Here is a 22725-nt window from a genome sequence, read left to right as displayed (position 1 = left end):
GTTTGGAGGACAAAGAATGCTGAGTTTCATCCAAAGAACACCATACCTACTGTGAAGCATGGGGGTGGAAACATCATGCTTTGGGGCTGCTTTTCTGCAAAGGGACCAGGACGACTGATCCATGTAAAGGAAATAATGAATGGGGCCATGTATCGTGAGTTGAGTGAAAACCTCTTCCATCAGCAAGGACATTGAAGATGAAACGTGGCTGGGTCTTTCAGCATGACAATGATCCCAAACACACGCCCCGGGCAACGGAGTGGCTTCGTAAGAAGCATTTCAAGGTCCTGGAGTGGCCTAGCCAGTCTCCAGATCTCAACCCCTTAGAAAATCTTTGGAGGGAGTTGAAAGTCCGTGTTGCCCAGCAACAGCCCAAAACATCCACTGCTCTAGAGGAGATCTGCATGGAGGAATGGGCCAAAATACCAGCAACAGTGTGTGAAAACCTTGTGAAGACTTACAGAAAACGTTTGACCTCTGTCATTGCCAACAAAGGGTATATAACAAAGTATTGAGAAACTTTTGTTATTGACCAAATACTTATTTTCCACCATAATTTGCAAATAAATTCATAAAAAATCCTACAATGTGATTTTCTGGATTTTTTTTTCTAATTTTGTCTGTCATAGTTGAAGTGTACCTATGATGAAAATTACAGGCCTCATCTTTTTAAGTGGAGAACTTGCACAATTGGTGGCTGACTAAAATATTTTTTGCCCCACTGTATTTATTTTGCTCCTTTGCACCCCAGTACCGCTACTTGCACACTCATCTTCTGCACATCTATCACCCCAGTGTTTAATTTGCCATACTGTAATAATTTTGCAAGTATGGCCTATTTATTGCCTCACCCCCCCTTATCCTACCTCATTTGCACACACTGTATATAGACTTTCTCTATTGTATTATTGACTGTTTGTTTATTCCATGTAACTCTGTTGTTGTTTGTGTCGCACTGCTTTGCTTTATCTTGGCCAGGTCGCAGTTGTAAATGAGAACTTGTTCTCAACTAGCCTACCTGGTTAAATAAAGGTGAAAAAAAAATAAAAAAGATATTAGGACTATGATAATTGTGTCCCAGTTGATCTAACCTGCTGTCCCAGTTTACCAAATGTGAACAGAAAATATGGTTTTGGTTGTGTACACAAATGTGTGTCATGCCTCCTGCGAATATCATATCAACATGTGTGATTAGGAAACATCTTGAGCATTTCAGAAATGTATCAGGTGTTGCGCTAATATAATATATAATGGAAAAGCAAAACGTGTCTCCCTTCTGAATTCACCCTGCTTTTGTATTTTTGGGCTTTGGCTATTTTCTATCAATAAGACTTTCATGAATACAACCCACTGTAAATGGTTCAGGGACCCCATCCCTCCAAATACTTTTGTATTTTTGGCAATTTTCTATGAATTTAAATTTACTTTACATTAAAAATACTTCCTTAAAATGTCAATGGCTTTCATCCCATAATGGTTTCATGAATACAACCAGAGAGGAAGCGGCAGATATAGATATTCATGGCATGAGGTTGGCAGCATACCATCTATCGCCGTGGATATACTGGCGGTTGACTACAACCCTCATCGAATATTCAAAAAGTATTAAAATAATGAGATGTATGAGCGAATCCAAAGAAAGATAGGCGGGAGGAAGACAGCCCGCGGTGCCGACTCCCATTGTTAGGGCGGAGAGAAGTTTCTTGTCAGAATATACATATTCTTTGATACACCTACATTCAGTAAAGGTACCCACAATGCCCTATGCAAGAATTAACATGGCGTCTATGGTGCTGTTTTGATCATACCGCAATGGTTTTGATCCGTGAATGAAAACAACAAAATACTGAGCAGGAAGATTAAGAGAAATTAGACGTATTTTAGAGCTAAAATCTGCATATTACAGTAAGGCATTRTATATTATTTTTCATGTTCTGGCGCTTTTGTCGTGTGTCAGTTTTTTTATAGGGTCGGGTGGCTAGTCAAACACTTGTCTATAGAAAGGCTTACCAGCCGCTGGCCAGCTAGCGGATAGATGGCTAACTTGCTAGCTAGCAAGCTAGCCATTTATCAGGTACTTCGATATACGAGGTGGCTAGTTAGCTACCGTTAGCAAATACAAACATTTGTCAGGTARCTAGCAAGTCTGCTCTAGCTGCACGGTATTTATTTGTCTAGTTATTTTAAATGTCACTTGCCCCGTTTGTTTGCATCTGCAGGGTGTCTCGCTACGCGAGAAGGCCCTTGCAGTATATTGTGGGTTGGTTTCGTTTCATAAGAAACACAAGTGCTTCAGCCTAGGTTTTTCTCAGCTAGCCACTCATCGTAATAATGTATATTTGCAATAATAAAATTAGCAAGTTTTATTACTACCCTTTATGCACTGGTCTAACTACTGTAACCCATATATGTTCATAACTAGGATGWACTTGTTTTGATCAGGCCTTTGGGGCTTCATTGCAAGCTAAATGTTTTGCCACTGGCTACTTTCTCAGTTCTTCCCAGCAGATGCAGAATTAGTAAAATATGTTATGTTTTGATAGCATTAGGTGTCTATGAATAGTTTAGGCTATTGTTCTTTTAAGATCAATGTAGGTAATGCCAAAAATGTATGACTTTCATCTCTTCAGATTTTCATTGGACTAGCTGCCTCCCCATTCTCAATACAGAGTAGTAGTTAGTTTTCTTCAGCCCGGGTGAGGGAGAGGACTGGATCGAGGCATGGAGGAATCAAAAATCCCCCTAAAATTAATCAAGCCCTCTCACAATGAGGCCAGGGGAGCCACAGCTCCATCCTCCACCAGGTCCCTGAAAGAGGCTCCAGCGACTCAGAGAGAGGGGCCTGGCCCCAAGCCTGCCACTGCCTGCCGGAGCAAGGAAAACATCACCACAGCCAGGGAGGACCATAAGGACCAAGGCAGTAACCGTGGGACAGGCAGATCCTCCACAGCTACCCCTCAGGACCCAGGGAGAGGGAAGCCTCGCAGGCTGACTGGGAGGGCCAGCTCTGGGGAGAGGAGGAAGGTGGGACTGGGAGGCCAGCAGCAGGCTGGGCAGGGGGGTGACGCTAGGCCCATGGTGGCTACAGGCAGGAGCACGGCTGGTGGAGGGAGAGACACAGGGGCAGGTACGGTGGCCACCTCATCCGACGAAGTCCTTACTGCACAGACCAAGACCCCCAAGATGGGGCCGTTGAAGAAGTCACCTGGTGCGTTATTCTATACTTTAGCTACATAGCTGTTTAATGTTTGAGCCATTTGCTGCTACAATATGTCTGTGTTAGAGTCCTATTGCTGTTTTTTTTTGTCATATAAACACTTCCTGGTCATAACATTTGTTAATCTACATGCTGACTGTAAGTGAAGAGTTGGTTTGTCTGTGTTTGCAGGCGTGAAGGTCGGTGCTGTGTTGGAGACAGGGCAACCTGCTGTGGAGGTGTCAGGGGTCAATGAGGAGGGTCATGGGAGGAACATGACCTCTGAGCAGAAGCTGGGTCTCAGACAGGCTGAGGATCGCCTCTACAGAGACTACATACACAGACTGGTCAAGGTGAGGCGAGAACAAAAGTTACTTCAGTTTGTTTATCAGTTGTCTGTATTTACAATCCCTTCAGAAAGTATTCACACCCCTTAACTTTTTCCACATTTTGTTACAAATTGGGATTAAAATGGATTTAATCTTTTTTTTGTCAATGATGTACACAAAATGCTCATGTCAAAGTGGAAGAAAATTTTGAACATTTTTAAAGATGAATAAATGCTAATAATCCGTGATTAGAAAAGTATTGAACCCCCTGAGACAATACATGTTGGAAACACCTTTGGCAGTGATTACAGCTGTGAGTCTTTCTGGGTAAGTCTCTAAGAGCTTCACACACCTGGATTATTTAAACACTTCAAGCTCTGTCGAGTTGGTTGTTGATCATTGCTAGAAAGACATTTTAGCCTTGCCATAGGTTTTCAAGCAGATGTTATTCAAAACTGTAACTAGGCCACTCAGGAACATTCACTGTCCTCTATTTGTAAGCTAAGCAACTCCAATATATTTGGCCTTGGGTTTTTAGTTATTATCCTGCTGAAAGGTGAATTTGTCTGTTAGTGTCTGTTGGAAAGCGGACTGACCCATGTTTTCCTCTAGGATTTTGCCTGTGCTTAGCTCTTCTATTTATTTTTATCCTAAAAAAACTCCCTAGTCCTTGCAGGTGACAAGCATATCCATAACGTGATGCAGCCACCACCATGCTTGTAAATATGAAGAGTGATACTCGGTGATGTGYTGGATTTTCCCCCAACATAATGCTTTATATTCAGGACAAAGTTTGCAGTGTAACTTTAGTGCCATATTGCAAACAGGATGCATGTTTTGGAATATTTTTCTCATTCTTTTCATACTTATTGAGTCAAGACATTTCAGCTTTGAGTTTTTTATTCATTTGTAAACTGTTCTTTGAAAAAATCCACTTTGATTATTGTGGGATATTGTGTATAGAGCAGTGGCACAAAATCTCAATTTAATCCATTTTAAATTCAGATTATAACGCAACAAAATGTAGAAAAAGTCAAGGTGTGAATACTTCCTGAAGCCACTGTATTGTCTGTAACAGTTGACTGGTGTTTGTGGACACAGTTTTACATTTTAAGGCAACTTCTTAGGTCAGATGTCTTATCAACTGTTGTTCGTTGCTGAGAACCCTCCACCAGGAAAAACAATAACAATGTTAATAGTCAACAGTTCAACACATCGCTGAGGGGTTAAAAAAAATAATAATTGGCATGTGTACAGTGAGGGGCACTATCAGTGGCTGATCTCTCACATATATAATTGGTTTCACTGCTTTCTGTCTCTACAGCCGTCTCCAGAGTACCCTAACTTCCAGTACCTATGCAAGCTATGTTCAATACACATAGAGAACGTACAGGGGGCACACAAACACATCAAGGAAAAGAGACACAAGAAGAACATCATGGTGAGAGAAAAAGTTAGCAACTTTTATTTATTTTGTCATAATTGTCATGTTCTCCTGTGTACTGTAACTTGTGTACTGTAACTGTAACTTGAAAGAAAATCCTAGGCTGTTATTTCCATCTTTGTTATTTCAGAAGTGGAAATGGTTGAGGTGGAGCTTATTGGTGTATCTGTATACATTCTTACTATTTTGCTGCTTCCTAAGCCTACGTCGGCCATTTTGTATCTCCCCCAAACTCCAAATTCTGTCAACATTCTCTCCAATCGATTAGACAGTGCCATTAAATGGGATTTGGATTCACCCTGCCTTTGTCCCTCTCCCCTGTGTTGTTTTTAGGAGAAGCAGGAGGAGAACGAGCTGCGTGCGCTGCCTGCCCCCTCCCCAGCCCAGCTCAGAGCCGTGGACGCAGCCGTCCTTCAGGTCACCCAAGAACATGGCATCTCTGACCAGGACTTCCTGATGCGAAAGGAAGTGGTCACCAGGATGGAGATCATCATCCAGCAGCACCTCTCAGGTAACCAAATATTTCTATCCTCCTGTCTCCTTCCTGTCATCTAGACTGTTCACATCTGCCATGTCTAGATGGTTGAAAGTAGCTTATTGTAAGTATAGGCGTACAGGAGTGGCAAAGGTTCCCAGGGTGGCAATAAACAAATAAAATGCAATAGTAGGGAAATGGTATGAATGAAATACTGTTTAATGTATGGCATGAATAGAATACTGTTTAATGTATGGCATGAATAGATCCCTGGTTAATGTATGGTATCAATAGATTCCTGGTTAATTTATGGCTTTTGTTGGTGTTGTTTTTTCAGTTTGCGCCCTCCGCCTCTACGGCTCCTGTCTCACCCGATTTGCCTTCAAGACAAGTGACATCAACATTGACGTCACCTACCCCTCCACTGTAAGTCTTGTCTGTTTCTTAACTTTTTATGGGCATGTGGGACGGTAGCGCAAAATTCAAATGACAGAAATATAAATATTTAACATTCATGAAAATACAAGTATTATACATCAAAATAAAGCTTAACTTCTTGTTAATCCAGCCGCTGTGTCAAATTTCAAAACGGCTTTATGGCGAAAGCACACCATGCGATTATCTGACGACAGCGCCCCGCATACAAAAGCATGAAAAACATTTTTCAACCATGCAGGTGCGCCACGAAAGTCAGAAATAGCGATATAACAAATGCCTTACCTTTTGAAGCTCTTCTGTTGGCACTCAAAGGTCCCAGTTACATCACAAATGGTCCTTTTGTTCGATAAAGTCCTTTATATCCATAAAAACTCAGTTAAGCTGGCGCGCTTCATTCAATAATCCACCGGTTTCCCTCCTTCAAAATGTATACAAAATTAATCCCAAACGTTACCAATAAACTTATCCAAACAACGTTTATAATCAAACCTCAGGCACCCTAATACGTAAATAAACAATAAAATGTAAGATGGAGAATAGTATGTTCATTACCGGAGATAAATAAAAAGGAATGCGCTTTCATCCACGCGCAATGAAACACTACAGCCAAAATGGGAGCCACTTAGAAAAACTACAACTTCTAGCTAATTTTTCCAAAAACCAGCCTGAAACTCTTTCTAAAGACTGTTGACATCATAATAAACAGTGGTAGGCTGAATTCTTTTTTATGTTTTGTCCTCTGTGTTTTGCCTGCCATACCAGTTCTGTTATACTCAGACATTATTTTAACTGTTTTAGAAACTTCAGAGTATTTTCTATCCAAATCTACCAATTATATGCATATCCTAGCTTCTGGGCCTGAGTAACAGGCAGTTTACTTTGGGCATGCTTTTCATCCGGACGTGAAAATACTGCCCCCTATCCAAGAGAGATTAACAACTCACTAATGCAAATTATAATTACGCAGTTGCCAGTTTATTTGCTACACCACCCTGTTCACAAATGGTTCGCTCCTACAGACAGTGAGTCACGTGGCCTTGGCTTGCTATATAAAGCAGGCAGACAGGCATCCAGTTCGATTGAACGTTAGTGGGCAAAACAAGTGACCTTTGAGTGTGGTATGATCATCTGTGCCAGGCGAGCYGGTTCCAGTGTCTCAAACGTCCCCCTGGGCTTTTCACGCATGACAGTGTCTAGGGTTTACCGAGAATGGTGCGACAAACAAAAAACATCCGGTCAGTAGCAGTCTTGTGGGTGAAAACAGCTTGTTGATGACAGGTCAAAGGAGAATCATGCAAGGTAAGTCGGGCCACAAATGGAGAACGGCATCCACAAATGCAGAACGGCATCTCGGGAATGCACAACTCGTCGGTCCTGGTCATGGATGGGCTATTGCAGCAGACGACCACACCGGGTTCCACTCCTATCAGCTAAAAACAAAAAGAAGTGGCTCCAGGGGGCATGGAATCACCAATACTGGCCAATTGAGGAGTGGAGAAACAGTGCCTTGTCCGACGAATTCCGGTTCCTGAGTCAGGATTTGGCTAAATCAGCATGAGACCATGACCCCATCCTACCTGGTGTCAACGGTACAGGCTGGTGGCGGTGCTGTAATGGTGTGGGGAATGTTTTTTTTCCTGACACACGTTAGGTCCCTTGATACCAATTGAGCAACGATGCAATGGCCCTGAGAATTCAGGCTGTTCTGGAAGCAAAGGTGTGTCCGAACCAGTACTAGATGGGTGTACCTAATAGATTGGCCACTGAGTGTAAATGGGAAGTGGCAGGTGTTAAATGCAATGTGGGTGCAAGTCAAATGATTGTAAGACCAGTGGTAATCAACGTAGGAAACAGGAAGGAGGTTATTCAAGACTATTAGGACACAGCCTTGATTTGCATTATCGCCTTATTGTCAGTCTGTATCAGATGATCTCTGATCGCTTTCACCTTGATTGTCTTGGATAGGATTTAACTGATTGGGTATATTTATCAGTTGGAGGGATCCAAGAACCTGTGAATGATTGGACTCCTAGACAGGACACTAAAACAGGACTCAAATTAACAGTGGACTGAATATTATTTGCCTCCACTCCTGTTAGGTCTTTGGGTTCTAGGCTGGGGTCACAGTAAAAGCACTTTGACTGCTGCTGATGTATAAACTGCTTTATGAAGACATTTGATTGAATATGATAAATGTTGGATGCCTTGACTCCTAATAATAAATGTAATGTTTTTGTCTCTCTAGATGACTCAACCAGATGTGCTGATACAAGTACTGGAAATCGTGAAGAACAGTGGTGTGTTAAACAGCCCTACACACACACAGTGTTGAGAGAGACTGTAAATTCGGCATAAGAAGCTATATTGAGTTATTTGTTAGCTTGGAGAGCTCATATTAACCACCTCGAATGAAGGTTATGAGAAAATAAAATTAATAGAAATCCGAACTAATGCACAGTAGTTTTAATACAACCCCCTTTGGTAAATTAGATAGTTTAATGCCTGAAAAGGATTAATCAATGTAAATTGGGTAGCCAGCCAGGAGATAATTGTTGGGTTTGGGAGCAGTCAAAGAATGTTGGCCTTTCTTTTTTCCAGCTCAATATTCTGAGGTTGAGTCTGACTTTCACGCCAAAGTTCCAGTAGTGTTTTGCAGAGATGTCAACAGGTCAGTGGAAGGTCAATTCTACTGTTTTCCATGAGCTCTACTGTTATCCATTTACAACCTACTTTTTTGAAATATCCTCTGAGTTAGTGGTTCCTGGGTGTATTTTTAATTCCTGGGTACAGCATAGCAAAACATTTTGCAACAAAATAAAAATTAGAGTTCCTTATTGGACAAGTTCAGGTAACCCATCTCTGCTTCAGTGCGTTTTCTTCCGTTTGGTGCCTAATGAATACAACCCTGATCAGTGTGTTGTATCTCCACAGTGGGTTGATGTGCAAGGTGAGTGCAGGTAACGATGTGGCCTGCCTCACCACCAACCACCTGGCTGCCCTAGCTAGACTGGAACCCAGACTGGTGCCTCTGGTCCTGGCCTTCCGCCTCTGGGCTAAGGTAAGGCTGGTCTGGGGAAAATAGTATTTTATGGATACCAGCATATGATATAAATAGCATCTGTCTAGTTGACGCTAGTGATTTTAGTGGAAATAGCAAATGTAACTAAATGTTTTGGCCTTTGATGACTAAACCTAAACCATACCGATGTTTTCTTCAGCATTTATGAGTAGAGTGGATTTCATTGTAAATTATATGGTTGCTTTACCTAGCTTAGAATACTGTCGCTTTAGTGGTTTTGATGACAACGACAGCCCCTGACCAGAGAGAATGTGTTCTTAATGACTTACCTGATTTAAATAAAGACTATGTCGTTTGTGTGCTTGTTTGTCCCTCTAGTTGTGCCATATTGACTGCCAGGCAGAAGGGGGAATCCCGTCCTACTCCTTCTCCCTCATGGTCATCTTCTTCCTCCAACAACGCAGAGAGCCCATCCTTCCTGTCTACTTCGGCTACTGGGTAGGTGACACCACACAAAGGTTGAGATTTTATTAAAATAGTCACCACTATTGCTGCACACATTTGAACGGATTCATTTTCTTTCAGGTCATATTTTCTTTGCTTTTGTTTAAGATGTTTTTACTGTGCTTGTTGCTGTTTTTGTTAATGCTGTTTATAACTTTGTGGTTGATTTCAGATCGAAGGCTTTGATGTGAAGGCTGTGGATGAGTACCATCTGACGGGGATAGAGATGGATATATTTGTGGGGTGGGAGCACCGGCCCCCCAGTACAGAGGGACGGGGGGACGGCAGGGGGGAAGGAGGGAAGGCCAAGCCTGAGCAGAAAAAAACTGCTGTGAAGAACCAGCATACAGAGGGAATGGTGAGTACTCTAGACAAGGCTTTAATTTCCTTTTTCAAGGCTTTAATTTCCTTTTTCAAAGTTTTTTTTATTCAAGAAATGATATGACTGCACAATGTAATATGTTTATATTCTGCAGTGCTAAAAGCAGAGTTCTTCAAAGGACTGAGTGTATCCCCTTTTCTCAGAAGTGCTACAAAGCATTGTATTGGTGTGTTAGCTCGACTGATTACTCACCATATTTCTTATACCAGTCCATTTCCTTTTTTATCCATGCCACCTATGGCATTCAGAGTGCCTCTGTTCTTCTTTGTGGCTACTGTCCATGTAGTCTTAGGCTTAGTTCATATGTCCCATCTCACTCTGTGTTCTCGCTCTGCTCCCTCTCAGACGCGCCTGGCCCTGGACCTGGGTAAGGGGGTGTCCCTGGGCCAGCTGTGGCTGGAGCTGCTTCGGTTCTACACTCTGGAGTTCGCCCTGGAGGAACGCATCATCAGCATCCGCCTCAAAGAGCTCCTCTCCAGAGAGATGAAGAACTGGCCCCGACGAAGGCTGGCCATCGAGGGTAAGACTACTGAACAGACAGGCTGGGGAGGGGGAGGGAGACGGACAACTGAACAGACAGGCGGGCCATCAAGGGTGAGGGTGAGAGACCACTGAACAGGGTATTCAGAGTTGAAACATTCAGAATGTTGCAGATAGAAATGTAATGAATAGAGCTGACATGATCACCCATAGAAATAAGAATGAATAGAACGGTCGTCCCCTTTCAAGTCAATTATGGCATAATGGGTGGTCCGGCAACCGTTGTGAGTGTACCCATAGGAGCAAAGCAGGAAGTGTACCTATCAATTTGTGCTGTGATTTGTTGATTCAACTCAAATGTCATTACAAAAAATACATACCATTGCATGAACCACATCAGTTAACATAATTTGAATGAACATTCTACATTAACATGGAAATTATTGCATCACAATACCAGACAGCCATTGCGAGTGTACCCATGAGTTTACCAGTTAAATTGCCAGGGTTAGAGGTTATTTCTGTGACCCCTCCACACACAATTCTAAATGGCAGACAGTCAGATTTGTTTTCTATATGACTAGCTCCCTTCGATTGTTACCACTTTTGTCCTTTCTACTTGTCTCCCTCAATGAGACTGCTGACTTACTAGGTGTGAATAACTTATTAAATTAATGTGGTGGAAAGGTCAGAATCGACTTTTTCATGGCTAGTTATTTTAGTCAGTTTCTACACACCACTGCTCTACCGCCTTTAAAGTTATCCTCCTCCATTTCTTCTCAGATCCGTTTGCCCTGAAGAGGAATGTTGCCCGCAGCCTGAACAGTCAGATGGTCTTTGAGTACGTCCAGGAGCGCTTTCGTACTGCCTACAAATACTTTGCCTGCCCGCAGAGCAAGGACAGGGACACAGGAGGGCGCCAGAGAGGCAAGAAGACATGCAAACATGGCCACATGAAACCGGAGGAAGGAGACGGAAAGGGAGGAGAAGAGGTGGCTGAGAAGAGTGGAGGTGGAGAGCGCAATGGGAAGGAAGGGAACGGTCTGAGCTCTGAGACAGGACAGAAGGAGGATGATGAGGGTGAAAGTGATGAAGAGGATGGAGCAGAGCGGGCATTAAACGCTGGCCTTATGGACTTGGTCCTCAGTGAGGGGGACAGTTCTACAGATGGGACTGGAGCTGAGCCTGGCGCTACCCTGGAGCATTCCTCCGCCTCCCCCTCGCCCCAGAACGGCCTGCTGGACAGTGATGAGGAAGAGGAAGTTAAGCCTGTGTTTGAGATGCAGGGACATATTGCACCAGAAGACCTGCATTATATATTTGACAGGATGATCTTCACAGGAGGAAAGGTACCTGTACAAAATGCTTTTTTTGATTGTTTTCAATTGGATAACGAAAATTCTAGACTTGCTTTGACAGAAGTTTAGTGTAAGTTCCAGAATTAAGTTCACAGGCTTTGCTTAATTATCTTTATTTATCTCCTCTGCAGCCTCCTACAGTCGTGTGCAGCATCTGTAAGAGAGATGGCCATCTGAAGGACGATTGTCCTGATGACTTCAAGAAGATCGAGCTCAAACCGCTGCCTCCCATGACCGATCGCTTCAGAGACATCCTGGATGGCCTTTGTAGACTCTGCTACCGTAAGTCATTTGCTGCTTAACATCATTCTGCTGTCTTGGAAGGAGTTTGTTTGAGTGATTAGGTCCAGATTTTGTCCAAGCGGATCTTCTATATTATGGAGCTAAGACGTGTCTTAAACACTACACTGGTAAAACCTGTGTATATATAGACTTCACATGCACAAATAGGAATACTCAAACACGCTAAATATACTTTTTCTGATTGTTTGTAGATGAGCTGTCCCCCTCTCTTGGAGAGCAGCAGAAGAGAGAGCAGGTCATGGGTAGTCTGGAGAGGTTTATACGAAAGGAATACAATGGTACGTACTGAATTGCATATGTAACAGCAGTTCACAAGAATATGGAACTTACTATTCTGTGTAGTACCACCTCAGTATTATAAAACATCTATGATATCATCCCACAGACAAGGCCCAGCTGTGTTTGTTTGGCTCCTCCAAGAACGGCTTTGGTTTCCGTGACAGTGACCTGGACATCTGCATGACCTTGGAGGGCCACGACACCGGAGAGGTACGTAGGCTCACTGTGATTAGTGTCCATTTTGAATGTGAAACTCATTCCCTCAGGTCTTTGTCTCCCCAGTCGTTCTGAGATGTATATTTGTCTACCCCTCTACTCAACAGAAGTTGAACTGCAAAGAGATCATCGAAGACCTAGCCAAGGTGCTAAAGAAACACGCAGGTAAAAGAGGTTCTTTCATAGCACATTACATTGACCCCTTTCAGGATGTTTGGTTTGACTACTTGTTATGAATGCAGACTGTCATATTTTGTGACTTGGTGATTGATGACCTGTGTTTTCCTCTGTCAGGTCTGAGGAACATCCTGCCTATTACAACAGCCAAAGTGCCTATTGTGAAGTTTGAACACAGACCGAGCGGACTGGAGGCAGACATCAGCCTCTACAATACGCTGGTGAGTAAACGGAGATCATTACTTAACGTTACAGATAGCCATAACAAGGACTGGTAAGGGACAGAGTACTATCATTGGGTAACATGTCCTTTGTAAGTCAAGCTAAGTTGATGTGTAATCAGTGATTGTGTACTATCCATCTGTATGGATTCATTGGCGTCGGTCCTCTTTCAGGCTCAACACAACACCAGAATGCTGGCTACCTACGCGGCTCTCGACCCTCGCGTGCAGTTCCTTGGATACACCATGAAGGTGTTTGCAAAGCGCTGTGACATAGGTGACGCATCCAGAGGAAGTCTGTCGTCCTATGCATACATCCTCATGGTGCTCTACTTCCTGCAGCAGAGACAGCCCCCCGTCATCCCTGTTCTCCAAGAGGTACTGTTCACTTACCCTCTGCTAACCCTTGTTACAGGTACATCCTGTTATATCCAGTCAGTGTGGATGTAGCTGACACCAACAGAACCCACTCAAAGTCTTTGTAAAAGCTTTAGGAAATAACCCAATGTCGACCTGTTCCTTAGATCTTTGACGGACATACTGTACCACAGAGGATGGTGGATGGTTGGAATGCCTTCTTCTGTGATGACCTCGAGGAACTGGTGAGTTAAGTCATCAACGCAAGTGAATGTAGCAAATCCTACACACACCTGCCTCTCCTAAATGATGACCTTGAATACGTTTGTTGTTTTATTAACTAGTCATTGTAGTCTAAAGCATTCTATTAAAGAGTTCTGATAAAGCTCACTGTCCCTTGTCCTCCCTCATAGCGTCGTCATCTGCCAGAGCTGCAGCAAAACCGTGAGTCTGTGGGGGAGCTGTGGCTGGGCCTGCTCAGGTTCTACACCGAGGAGTTTGACTTTAAGGAGCATGTCATTAGTATCCGCCAGAGGAAACGACTCACCACCTTCGAGAAGCAGTGGACCTCCAAGTGCATCGCTATTGAAGGTAGTGAAACTTTCCTTCTCACTCACATGGTTGTGATGATGAAAGGACCGATTGATCACTGATTACTTTTTGTTTGTTCCTTAGATCCCTTTGACTTGAATCACAATCTTGGTGCTGGAGTTTCTCGCAAAAGTAAGTGAACTATGTCTCCTAAGTAGGGTTGCAACATTTCAGGAACTTTCAATAAATTCCCTAGTTTTCCTGAAATCCCGGTTGGAGGTGCCCCGGAGTCAGGAGATGATAAGCAGGAAATCCGGAATACGCCATCCAGGATTTCTGGAAATCACAGAATTTATTGAGGGTTTTGCCACCCTACTCCTAAGTTATCCTCATCAGGCCAAGTATGTGTCATCTACCTCAGTATTTCAGTGATTATGGTCTGTGCTCCCTGTAGTAGTTCAGTGATCATGGTCCCCAACACACCCCTTCTCTGTCTCTCCTTAGTGACTAACTTCATCATGAAGGCCTTTATCAACGGCAGGAAGCTGTTTGGTACTCCCTTCTACCCCCAGCCTGGCTTGGAGGCGGTACGGCACACACTAGATACAGGGCTKTATTCAGAGTGCTGATATAGGATCATTTTTGCCTTTTTAAAATAATGAACAAGAGGGGGACCTGGTCCAAGATTCGCACTCTGAGACCCGTTGTAATTATGGGCATTGTTGCCCGGGCTGTACACTGTTGATGTCAAATTATTCCATTTGTCTACAGAAGACCTGTTCTCATGTCTAACGTTGTTTCTTCTGTGGTGCAGTACTACTTCTTTGACTCCAAGGTGCTAACGGACGGGGAGCTGGCACCTAATGACAGGTGCTGTCGGGTCTGTGGCAAGATCGGACATTACATGAAGGACTGCCCCAAGAGACGCAGGTACACTGGGAGAGAACATCAGTGAGTTTCTTTCGGAACTAGTGTGTGTGTGTGTGTGTGACAGACCTGGGTTCAAATAATATTTGAAATAATTCCAGGTGGGAGGGCTTTGCACTTTTGAAACTGTTTTTGCATTGGTTCTGTTGGAAGACGAGCACAGATACAGTATTTGAAATGATTTATAATAGTATTTGAACCTATGTCAAGTGGTGGCTGCATGTTTGAGTGAGCTAATCCTCTGCTTCTGTGTCTGTCTGAACAGGGGGATGAGGAAGAAGGAGAACGAGAAAGAGGAGGATGTGAAGGAGGGAGACGAACATGAGCCGCGGGAGCGTCGCTGTTTCCAGTGTGGTGACATGGGTCACGTACGGAGGGACTGCCAAGAGTACCGTCATCTTAGACAGAGAGCCGCAGGGGGACTAGGTACACACACACACACCTGATCGGGGTGTATCCGCTAGGAAGAAAACAGAAATGAAACAGGGTCGGGGATGTATTCAGGTGTACCTACCTGAATTTGTCGAATAGAAACTCCTGTTTTCKTTGCCAAACCGTTTTCTGTTTGGAGTAAACTGTTTCCGTAGCAAAGGGTTTTCCAACTGTTTGCTACCGTCTTGGTCTAATAATTACACCTCTGGGGTGAATTCATTACATAAACAGTCTACCGTTTGAGAAGCAAACAGAGCAAAACAAGAGTTTCATTTGGACAATTTCAGGTAGGAATGTAACGATTCACCGATACGCATCGGTCCCCAATTCAAATGTTTAAGATAAGTGTATCGGTCTGCGAACCCTAAACCGATCCAAATGTAGCATGCATCGGTCAGATATAATTTAGGTTGTCATCTGTGCGCTGATTTACTGGAATAAAAGTAAGCTATCGGAGAGACAACTGGCTGTTGGYCTACCTGCTGAATAGTGCTTAAAATAGAGTTTATTTTGATTGTTCAGGTTCACCATCAGCAATATTTTTGGTAGTTTTGCTTCGAACAATCAGTGTATATGGTAATTTTTGGATATACAGGGTAAAGTTCATTATTTCATAACGAGGACAGCAATCACTTTTAAAAAATATATATMTTTTTTTACCCTGTTTGTTCCGTGGTATCCAATTGGTAGTTAGTCTTGTCTCATCGCTGCAACTCCGTACGGACTCAGGAGAGGCGAAGGTCGAGAGCCGTGCGTCCTCCGAAACCCAACCAAGCCGCACTACTTCTTGACACAAAGCCCACTTAACCAGGAAGCCAGCCGTACCAATGTGTCGGAGGAAACACCGTACACCTGGCGACCGTGTCAGCGTGCACTGCACCCGGCCCGACACAGGAGTCACTAGTGCGCGATGGGACAAGGACATCCCTGCCGGCCAAACCCTCCCCTATCCTGGACGACGCTCGGCCAATTGTGCGCCGCCCTATGGGTTTCCCGGTCGCGGGCGGCTGCGACAGCCTGGACTCGATCCCAGAATCTCTAGTGGCACAGCTAGCACTGCGATGCAGTGACTTAGACCACTGCTCCACTCGGGAGGCCAGCAATCACTTTTGCGAGTCGCACTGCATGGCCAAAACTAGAGACGACGAGAAGATCAATCTGTAAAAACGGTCAAAACCATTTGATTTTGAGATGGGAGTGAAATCCAAAGTTGTGCTATATATTCACTGGCTATGTCATAGCTAATTTGTAAATTATAAATATTAAAATCCCAAACACGAATCTGCAAAAAATAGACAGATCCAGCTCCAAGAGTCCCAGCTCATGAGCTCCATCAGCAGCAGATTTGAATTTAGAATGGAAAATGAATGTGTTTGTGCAACAAATGTTAGTGTATTGAATCGTATTGCATCGAATCGCATCGATTCGTTCTGTAATCAAACCGAATGGCACCGAATCGTTTCAAACTAAAACGTATCGTTCCTGTATCGTATAGGAGCCCATTAACAGTATGTAATTGTTGATTTAAAGCCCTGTGTTTTGTCATGACTACTACCTCCAAGCAGAGGACAGCAGTGGCTATTTGACTGAGTGATGTAATGGTTTGCTTCCGTTTCCTCCAGTTCCCCACATGGTGCAAGCCATGGTGAGCTCCCAGTCCATCCCCATCCCCCAGCCTCCACAGGACCGCCCCGGACGCACCAGACAACCCTCCGAATGTGTGAGTACAACTGGGCGTTGTCTCTCTCCCTTAGCCACCCTTACCATGTTCAAACATGCTGCAGCTAGCTTCTTTATCTATCAGTACAGACCTCTATGTATGGTGATGCCTTTTAATTGATTTCTCTCTTTCCCTTCCTGTATTTTCCCTTCCTGTCTTTCCCACTACATCCTTACCCTGCTGTCTCTTCCCCCCCCTCAGTCTGATTCCCACCAGACTCCGCCCTACTCCCCCCAGCCCAACCTGTTCTCCCAGGGTTCCAGCCAATCCTCCAGCTCCCCCCAATCCTCCTCCTCCAAGACCTCTGCTGGAGTGGGACCCCCTAAGCAGCCCCAACACCCCCAGGTTCCCCTCTCTCTCTTCGGCTTCCCTCCCTCCCACCCGGGCCAGTACCACCACTCTGCAGCTCTCACTGCTCTGGGACTGCTGCCGTCCCACCACAACCAGCACCAGTCACATCAGTCCCAGGGGCACCAGGTTCATCACCAACACCACCACCCCTCCAACTCCTGGCCCATCCACGGCCCCATCCTCCAGACTTCCAGCGGCCCTGGAGGGCCCTCCCCGCCCGGCCTTAAATTCCCTCTGCGCCAGGCCCCTGGGCCAGGGAACGGGAACACAGGGCCAGGGGGATCTTTGGGGGGTGGCAGCCCTAGCCCTATGAACCTAAACGACCCTAGCATCATCTTCGCCCAGCCGGCGGGGAGGCCCATGGGCCTGGGAGGAGGGCAGGGACGGGACAGGCACTGGCACAACCACCTGGCACAACAGGGGGCAATGGTGGCTAACGGCACTGTGGGCAAGTCAGGTACACACTGGGTGGCTCCGTCTCTGTCTGGGCTCTGCTAGTTGTGCCAGTGCACAACTCTGCTAGCTTTCTGTCTCTGCTAGTTGTTGGAACAGTCAGTCTTTGTTGGTTTGTCTGACTAACTGGTCAGATTCTGTCCTTGTCTTTAGCAGTAACTGTCTGTTTCCTTGTTAACGGTGCTGATTGTGTGGTCAGGTAAGAGACACCAGTGGTTTTGGGCTACACACTTAATTCACTGTGCATTTAAACTGGTGCTGGGACGAAAGGATGATATCAAATTATTGTGGTTGGCTGAGTAGTTTCTTGTTTCAATTTTCCAATTATGTTTTGTGGACCAAATTTAAAGACCTCCCTTTCCCTGTAGACCCAGGCTACAAGACCCAGTTTGGGGGTGTGAGCCAGCAGGGTTCTAGGACCTGGGAGCACAGCAACGCGGCCCACTACTCCCTGTCCCCGTCCTGGCCTTACCGCATGCCACATAACTTCATCCAGCAGGGCAACGGGGGCTACCCACAACCCGGCAAGCCCTTCATGTCCCAAGGTAAGAGGCTCTGCGATAGAGAGATGCGAATTAGAGGTCTTCACGGTTTCAACAGACCTGAAATTCMGAGATCTGACTCGGGACCCAATTGGGTCCTGGCCCTAAAATCTGACTTCTGGGTCGGGTCTGACACAATTGCCACGGGTACCAGGTATATGCAATTAAAATGTATTACCAATTGGTTCCGATTTGGACCTGTCTTCTGTTAATTAGCCGTGTCTACTGTTGATCGTGAAGATTGAGTCCTTTTTCATTGAAGTATAACGAAAGTTAGAGGCGAAAGAGTATAGTGAAAAGAAGTCGACAAGGGGAATGTCCTCAGGGACAAGTTGTGATATTGTAGTTGACAAAGATGAGGAGAATGTTGGCACAGCCAAATGGAMTTTGTGCAATTCGCTATTCAGGTATGATGCAATTTTCTACCTTATTTATTTTCATTTATTGTCTAGTCCATTATTGTTTATTTATTACTATTGTAGGTCTATTTTAATGATCTAAACCAGTTCTTTAAATAGCCAATGCAAAAGGTTTTTCATTTTGTTTAATTTTTTTTGTCAAGGAAAATTATCTATAATTTTGTGCTATGTATTTAGTTTAAGTTCTGTAGGCCTGTTGTAAAAGAAATAGCATTAACCTATTACTGTAATTTGTTGGGTAGGCCTGCGGTAGGCAGTCGCCTTTGTTGGTATTGAATTTATTGCGGCAATATAATAACCTGTTAGTATTTTCCCRGGGAACAGTGACTTAACTTTATTAGGGTAATATCAAAAGTAAGCAACTTTTGTGATGGTTTGGTGTGGTATGCCTATTCGGCTTAGGTACTGCAGACCTATGAAGGCAGTACACACCGACAGTTGAACTTGAGGTGAGGAAGAATGTTTTATGCCTACCCGAGTTACACCTTTTATCTAACAATATAATGCTTATCTTTATAAAAAAAATATTTGGATCGAAAATGTACGAATTAAGCTACTGCGTCAGCCTATATCTGTATAGCAATCTGACAAGGATTTAAAAAATGATGTCGGGAACATGGCGCCAGTGTTTTTCCAAATCTCCCCCTGCCASAATTCCCCCCCCCTTCGCGTTCTTCATTGCTGCGACTTGCTTCCTAGTTGAGATTTCTGCTCTTCACTCCTTTGTCAGTTTAGCCTACATTCACTGATCTTAGTAGCAGAAAGCATTTTTGTCTGCAGTTTTCGGTTTGGCTATTTGTTTCAAGTGTATGTGGCGGTTCTAGCTTGTATAGCGCCCTGGGCGAAGCCCTCCTTCAGCGCAGACACCCGGGGGCGCCCCGTGCTGCCCCCGCCAAGATGCTGCCATGGGTGGCTGCCCTTGTCGCCCGTACCTAAATCGGCTACTGATTTTTGTATTGGTCTATAAATAAATCTCTTTGCCAAAATTGGTCATCTCTCCCATATTCGACTAGTATTTTTGAAAGTCTATGGATAATAATTCAGCCGTAGTTGTTCTGAAAGGTTTATTGCTTGCCAACATTTTATTCTATGTTTAATAAAACACACATACATTAATTATTCATTTTGGTTGCCTATGCTGACGTGAAGTTCTATAGAAAGTATTTGACTGATGTGTGTCACAAAGTATTTGACTCTAGCCACAAAATTAAGGAAATTAGAAGATGGGGGGGGGGGGATTTTCAGCACAACACCGGCATACCTATTTTTTTCTGTCGTTCTAGGGCTAGGCCTAAACTTGTCTCTTTATAAAAATATATGAATATCATGACGTGAACGCCTAGGCCTATGCAATGCCCTGATGCATTTATCGCTCAAATCGCTGACAGCTGAACCGTRAGGTAAACAACTTTTGTATTAGCAAAGTATAGTCCATACGCTACACGTCGAAACACAACTAATAGTTTTTAATAATTTGTTATAGGCAGTTTGACACGTAACTGTAGTTCATTTGGCCAACATCGCTTGTTTATTGATGGCGCTGGCAGCGCTCAATTGGATATTTTAAATTGCTTTCTTTAGAATCCGAACGGGTCTCTCGGAACCTGAACCAGCATGGGTCTGTTTGAATCAGTTTACCACTGTCCTTTTCGGAACGGGTCGGACTGTCCTCGAGTCCATTCAGAACTGGTGTCCGTTTAAAAAATACAATTAATTATTGCATATCTGGTGTGGTGGAAAAGCCACCTATCCACCGATCATTTAGAATMATTTGTAATAATTGTTCATTGATTGGTCTACTCGAAATAATTCCCCTTCGATCTTACAAAAATGCCCCTACTGTAGTTAACTTTACTTCCTTCTTTGTCTTGGCCCCGCCCCAGGTTCTGTGGTGCACCCCAATCAGCATTTCCCGCTCCTCCCMCACGGACGACATCACGTCAACCTCAACTACATCCAGCAGAAGAAATGAATTGTGAACTCTGCTCCCATAGCATCTTCTTTCATTTAGGCGTCATGGTCCTTCACCCTGACAAAACAAAAACTATCTTAACTTTGCATCATCTGGTCACAATACTTTTTAAAATGAATTTTATCATTTTTGTACAGTTTTTACGTGTTTTGTCTCATTACATTGATTTGTGATACAAATGTAAAATATTTTAATACCCCCATTTCTGAAGGGGTCCAAAAAGTGTTTTTATTTTGTGTAAAGTAAGGARGTAAAAATTATCCTTTATTTTTTTTAGCTGTGTTTGTACTTTGCTTGCTTAAGGATCAAAGCTTTGAATAGACATTTGTTCAAACAAAAAACAACATTTTAACATGTCCACTCCTATCAGATAATTATGTAGGGCCAAAAAGACCTATAGTAATGGGGGGAAAAAAGAAAAAAACAAAGCCATAAAAAATAAATAAAGTTAAAGCAAACATTTTGTTTTTGGTGACATTATTTGTTGACTGCAGACAATTTCGGTCARTTTCCTAGGCATCTTAAGTCTATTCCTGTTCTAAAAGTATTTCCAATAGAGATTCTTAATATTTTTTTCTTTTTTTTTACACAATTGCATGCCCTGATATAGCCTGGTCAGGACCGCAAACCATGGCCGCTCTACATACAATTCAGTATAGTATCAATACACATCATTTATGATCGGTGAGTTTTATGATTTTTCTCATGATTTGAGTACAGATGTTTACAATCCAGCTTTAGTAATAATGGCCAGAACTGCAGTTGCTCTACTACTAGAGCATGAGTTTAATCAGCAGGACATGGACTCTATCGACTTTTATAGCAAAGTCACTGTACTATTATTATTCATATTGTTCGTTGATAGTAAACTTTACTTTGGTTCACGGATTTCTGTTATTACATAATGGTAGTGGTTGTGTCACCAAAGTGAACCTTTTCCTAGAAAAGCCCCTGCGGTGTATTACTCCGAACCAAACTGGCCTTAATGCCGGAGGGATCAGCTGAACTTTTCCAGTAAGGAACTCTTGTTTTTGTTGCAAAYGTTTTGCAACAGTTTCCTGTGGTGTGCACTAATGAATACACCCCTGGCATGTGTTTTTCTCAATGTTCAATGGCAGGAGCTGTCACACCAGTCTAGCAGTATAAACAAGCTCTTGTAGTTTATTGTTCTGCACTGATGGAAAAACCATCTGAACTGAGCTTGGGCTCTCCCTCCTTTGCCCAGCCCAGAGCTCTTGTATTGAAAGGAAGGCAGTAGAAGTAGTCTGTACAGTCAGCTAGGACTTCTCCTATTAGCCTCCTATTAACCACCTATATTTAACTGCCAATTTAGGGTGCGTTCCCTTCCATACGTTTGTAAGGGTTCCATTGTTTGATTTAGCCTACCTTTTATTTATTTCCTCTGTAAACACTCACATTCTTGTGGGTGAGGGTCAAGTAATAGTGGATACAAATTGTAATAAAAATGAATCGGGACATGTAGGCTTATTTAATCATTATAGAGCTTAAACTATTACTTTGAACTTGCATGGCACAAGACTTGGAACTTGAAATCACACAGTTCTATGATCAGTGTGGGCAATTAGGGTATTTTATTATAACACGTGTAATTTAGGCAGCAGCACCAAACATCGCCATACTGCCTAAAATTAAACTTGCTATAGTGCTTATGTACGGCAATGCATACTTCGACTACATGCAGAAAACCCAATGTCAGTTTGAATGCACTATGGGATATGCAAAACACAAATGTTCAATTTACACTAGTATAATACTTCATTTATTTAAATTTTATTTCACCTTTTATTTAACCATGTAGGCCAGTTGAGAACAAGTTCTTATTTACAACTGCGAACTTTCCAAGATAAAGCAATGCCGTGCGACATAAACAACAGAGTTGCACATAAACAAACGTACAGTCAACGACACAGTCAACGTGGTGATTTTTGCAATTCGTTCCACTCATTGGCAGCAGAGAACTGGAATGAAAGGCGGCCAGAGGAAGTGTTGGCCGCATGAGTGAAGGAGGCTTTGTTGTGCAATAGGAAGCCGATTCTAGATTTAATTTTGGATTGGAGATACTGTGAGTCTGGAAGGAGAGTTTACAGTCTAACCAGACACCTAGAATATGTGGACAACTACAAATGCCTAAGTCAGAACCGTCCACAGTAGTGATGCTAGTCAGGCGGGCRGGTGCGAT

The 22725-nt window shown here is 43.5% G+C and overlaps 1 protein-coding gene across 6 annotated transcripts; it reads left to right on the top strand.

Annotated features, from left to right (window-relative positions):
• The first annotated feature begins 1563 nt into the window (after positions 1-1563).
• tut4 (terminal uridylyl transferase 4) lies at positions 1564-20985 on the top strand. 6 transcript variants are annotated; one of them, XM_070447693.1, is made up of 29 exons: positions 1564-1748; positions 2631-3208; positions 3389-3549; positions 4850-4978; positions 5303-5480; positions 5782-5870; positions 8128-8179; positions 8481-8550; positions 8814-8940; positions 9280-9399; positions 9578-9763; positions 10133-10307; positions 11051-11616; positions 11757-11907; positions 12120-12206; positions 12314-12417; positions 12531-12588; positions 12718-12821; positions 12996-13199; positions 13346-13423; positions 13592-13769; positions 13854-13901; positions 14214-14296; positions 14524-14660; positions 14902-15062; positions 16691-16788; positions 16990-17596; positions 17961-18137; positions 20437-20985. In XM_070447693.1, the coding sequence occupies exons 2-29, from the start codon at positions 2722-2724 to the stop codon at positions 20523-20525; spliced, it is 4704 nt and encodes a 1567-aa protein (XP_070303794.1). In that variant the 5' UTR covers positions 1564-1748; positions 2631-2721; the 3' UTR covers positions 20526-20985. The 6 variants fall into 6 exon arrangements, with proteins under 6 accessions (XP_070303794.1, XP_023859511.1, XP_070303796.1 ...); XM_024003743.2 differs by lacking the exon at positions 1564-1748 and adding an exon at positions 1755-1905 and having other exon boundaries at positions 2670-3208; XM_070447695.1 differs by lacking the exon at positions 1564-1748 and adding an exon at positions 1755-1905 and having other exon boundaries at positions 4850-4966; positions 14524-14639.
• Positions 20986-22725: the final 1740 nt, after the last annotated feature.

The sequence above is a fragment of the Salvelinus sp. IW2-2015 genome, linkage group LG16 (genome assembly GCF_002910315.2).
Source record: "Salvelinus sp. IW2-2015 linkage group LG16, ASM291031v2, whole genome shotgun sequence".
NCBI lineage: Eukaryota > Metazoa > Chordata > Actinopteri > Salmoniformes > Salmonidae > Salvelinus > Salvelinus sp. IW2-2015.
This window is presented reverse-complemented; position numbering and strand designations above follow the sequence as displayed.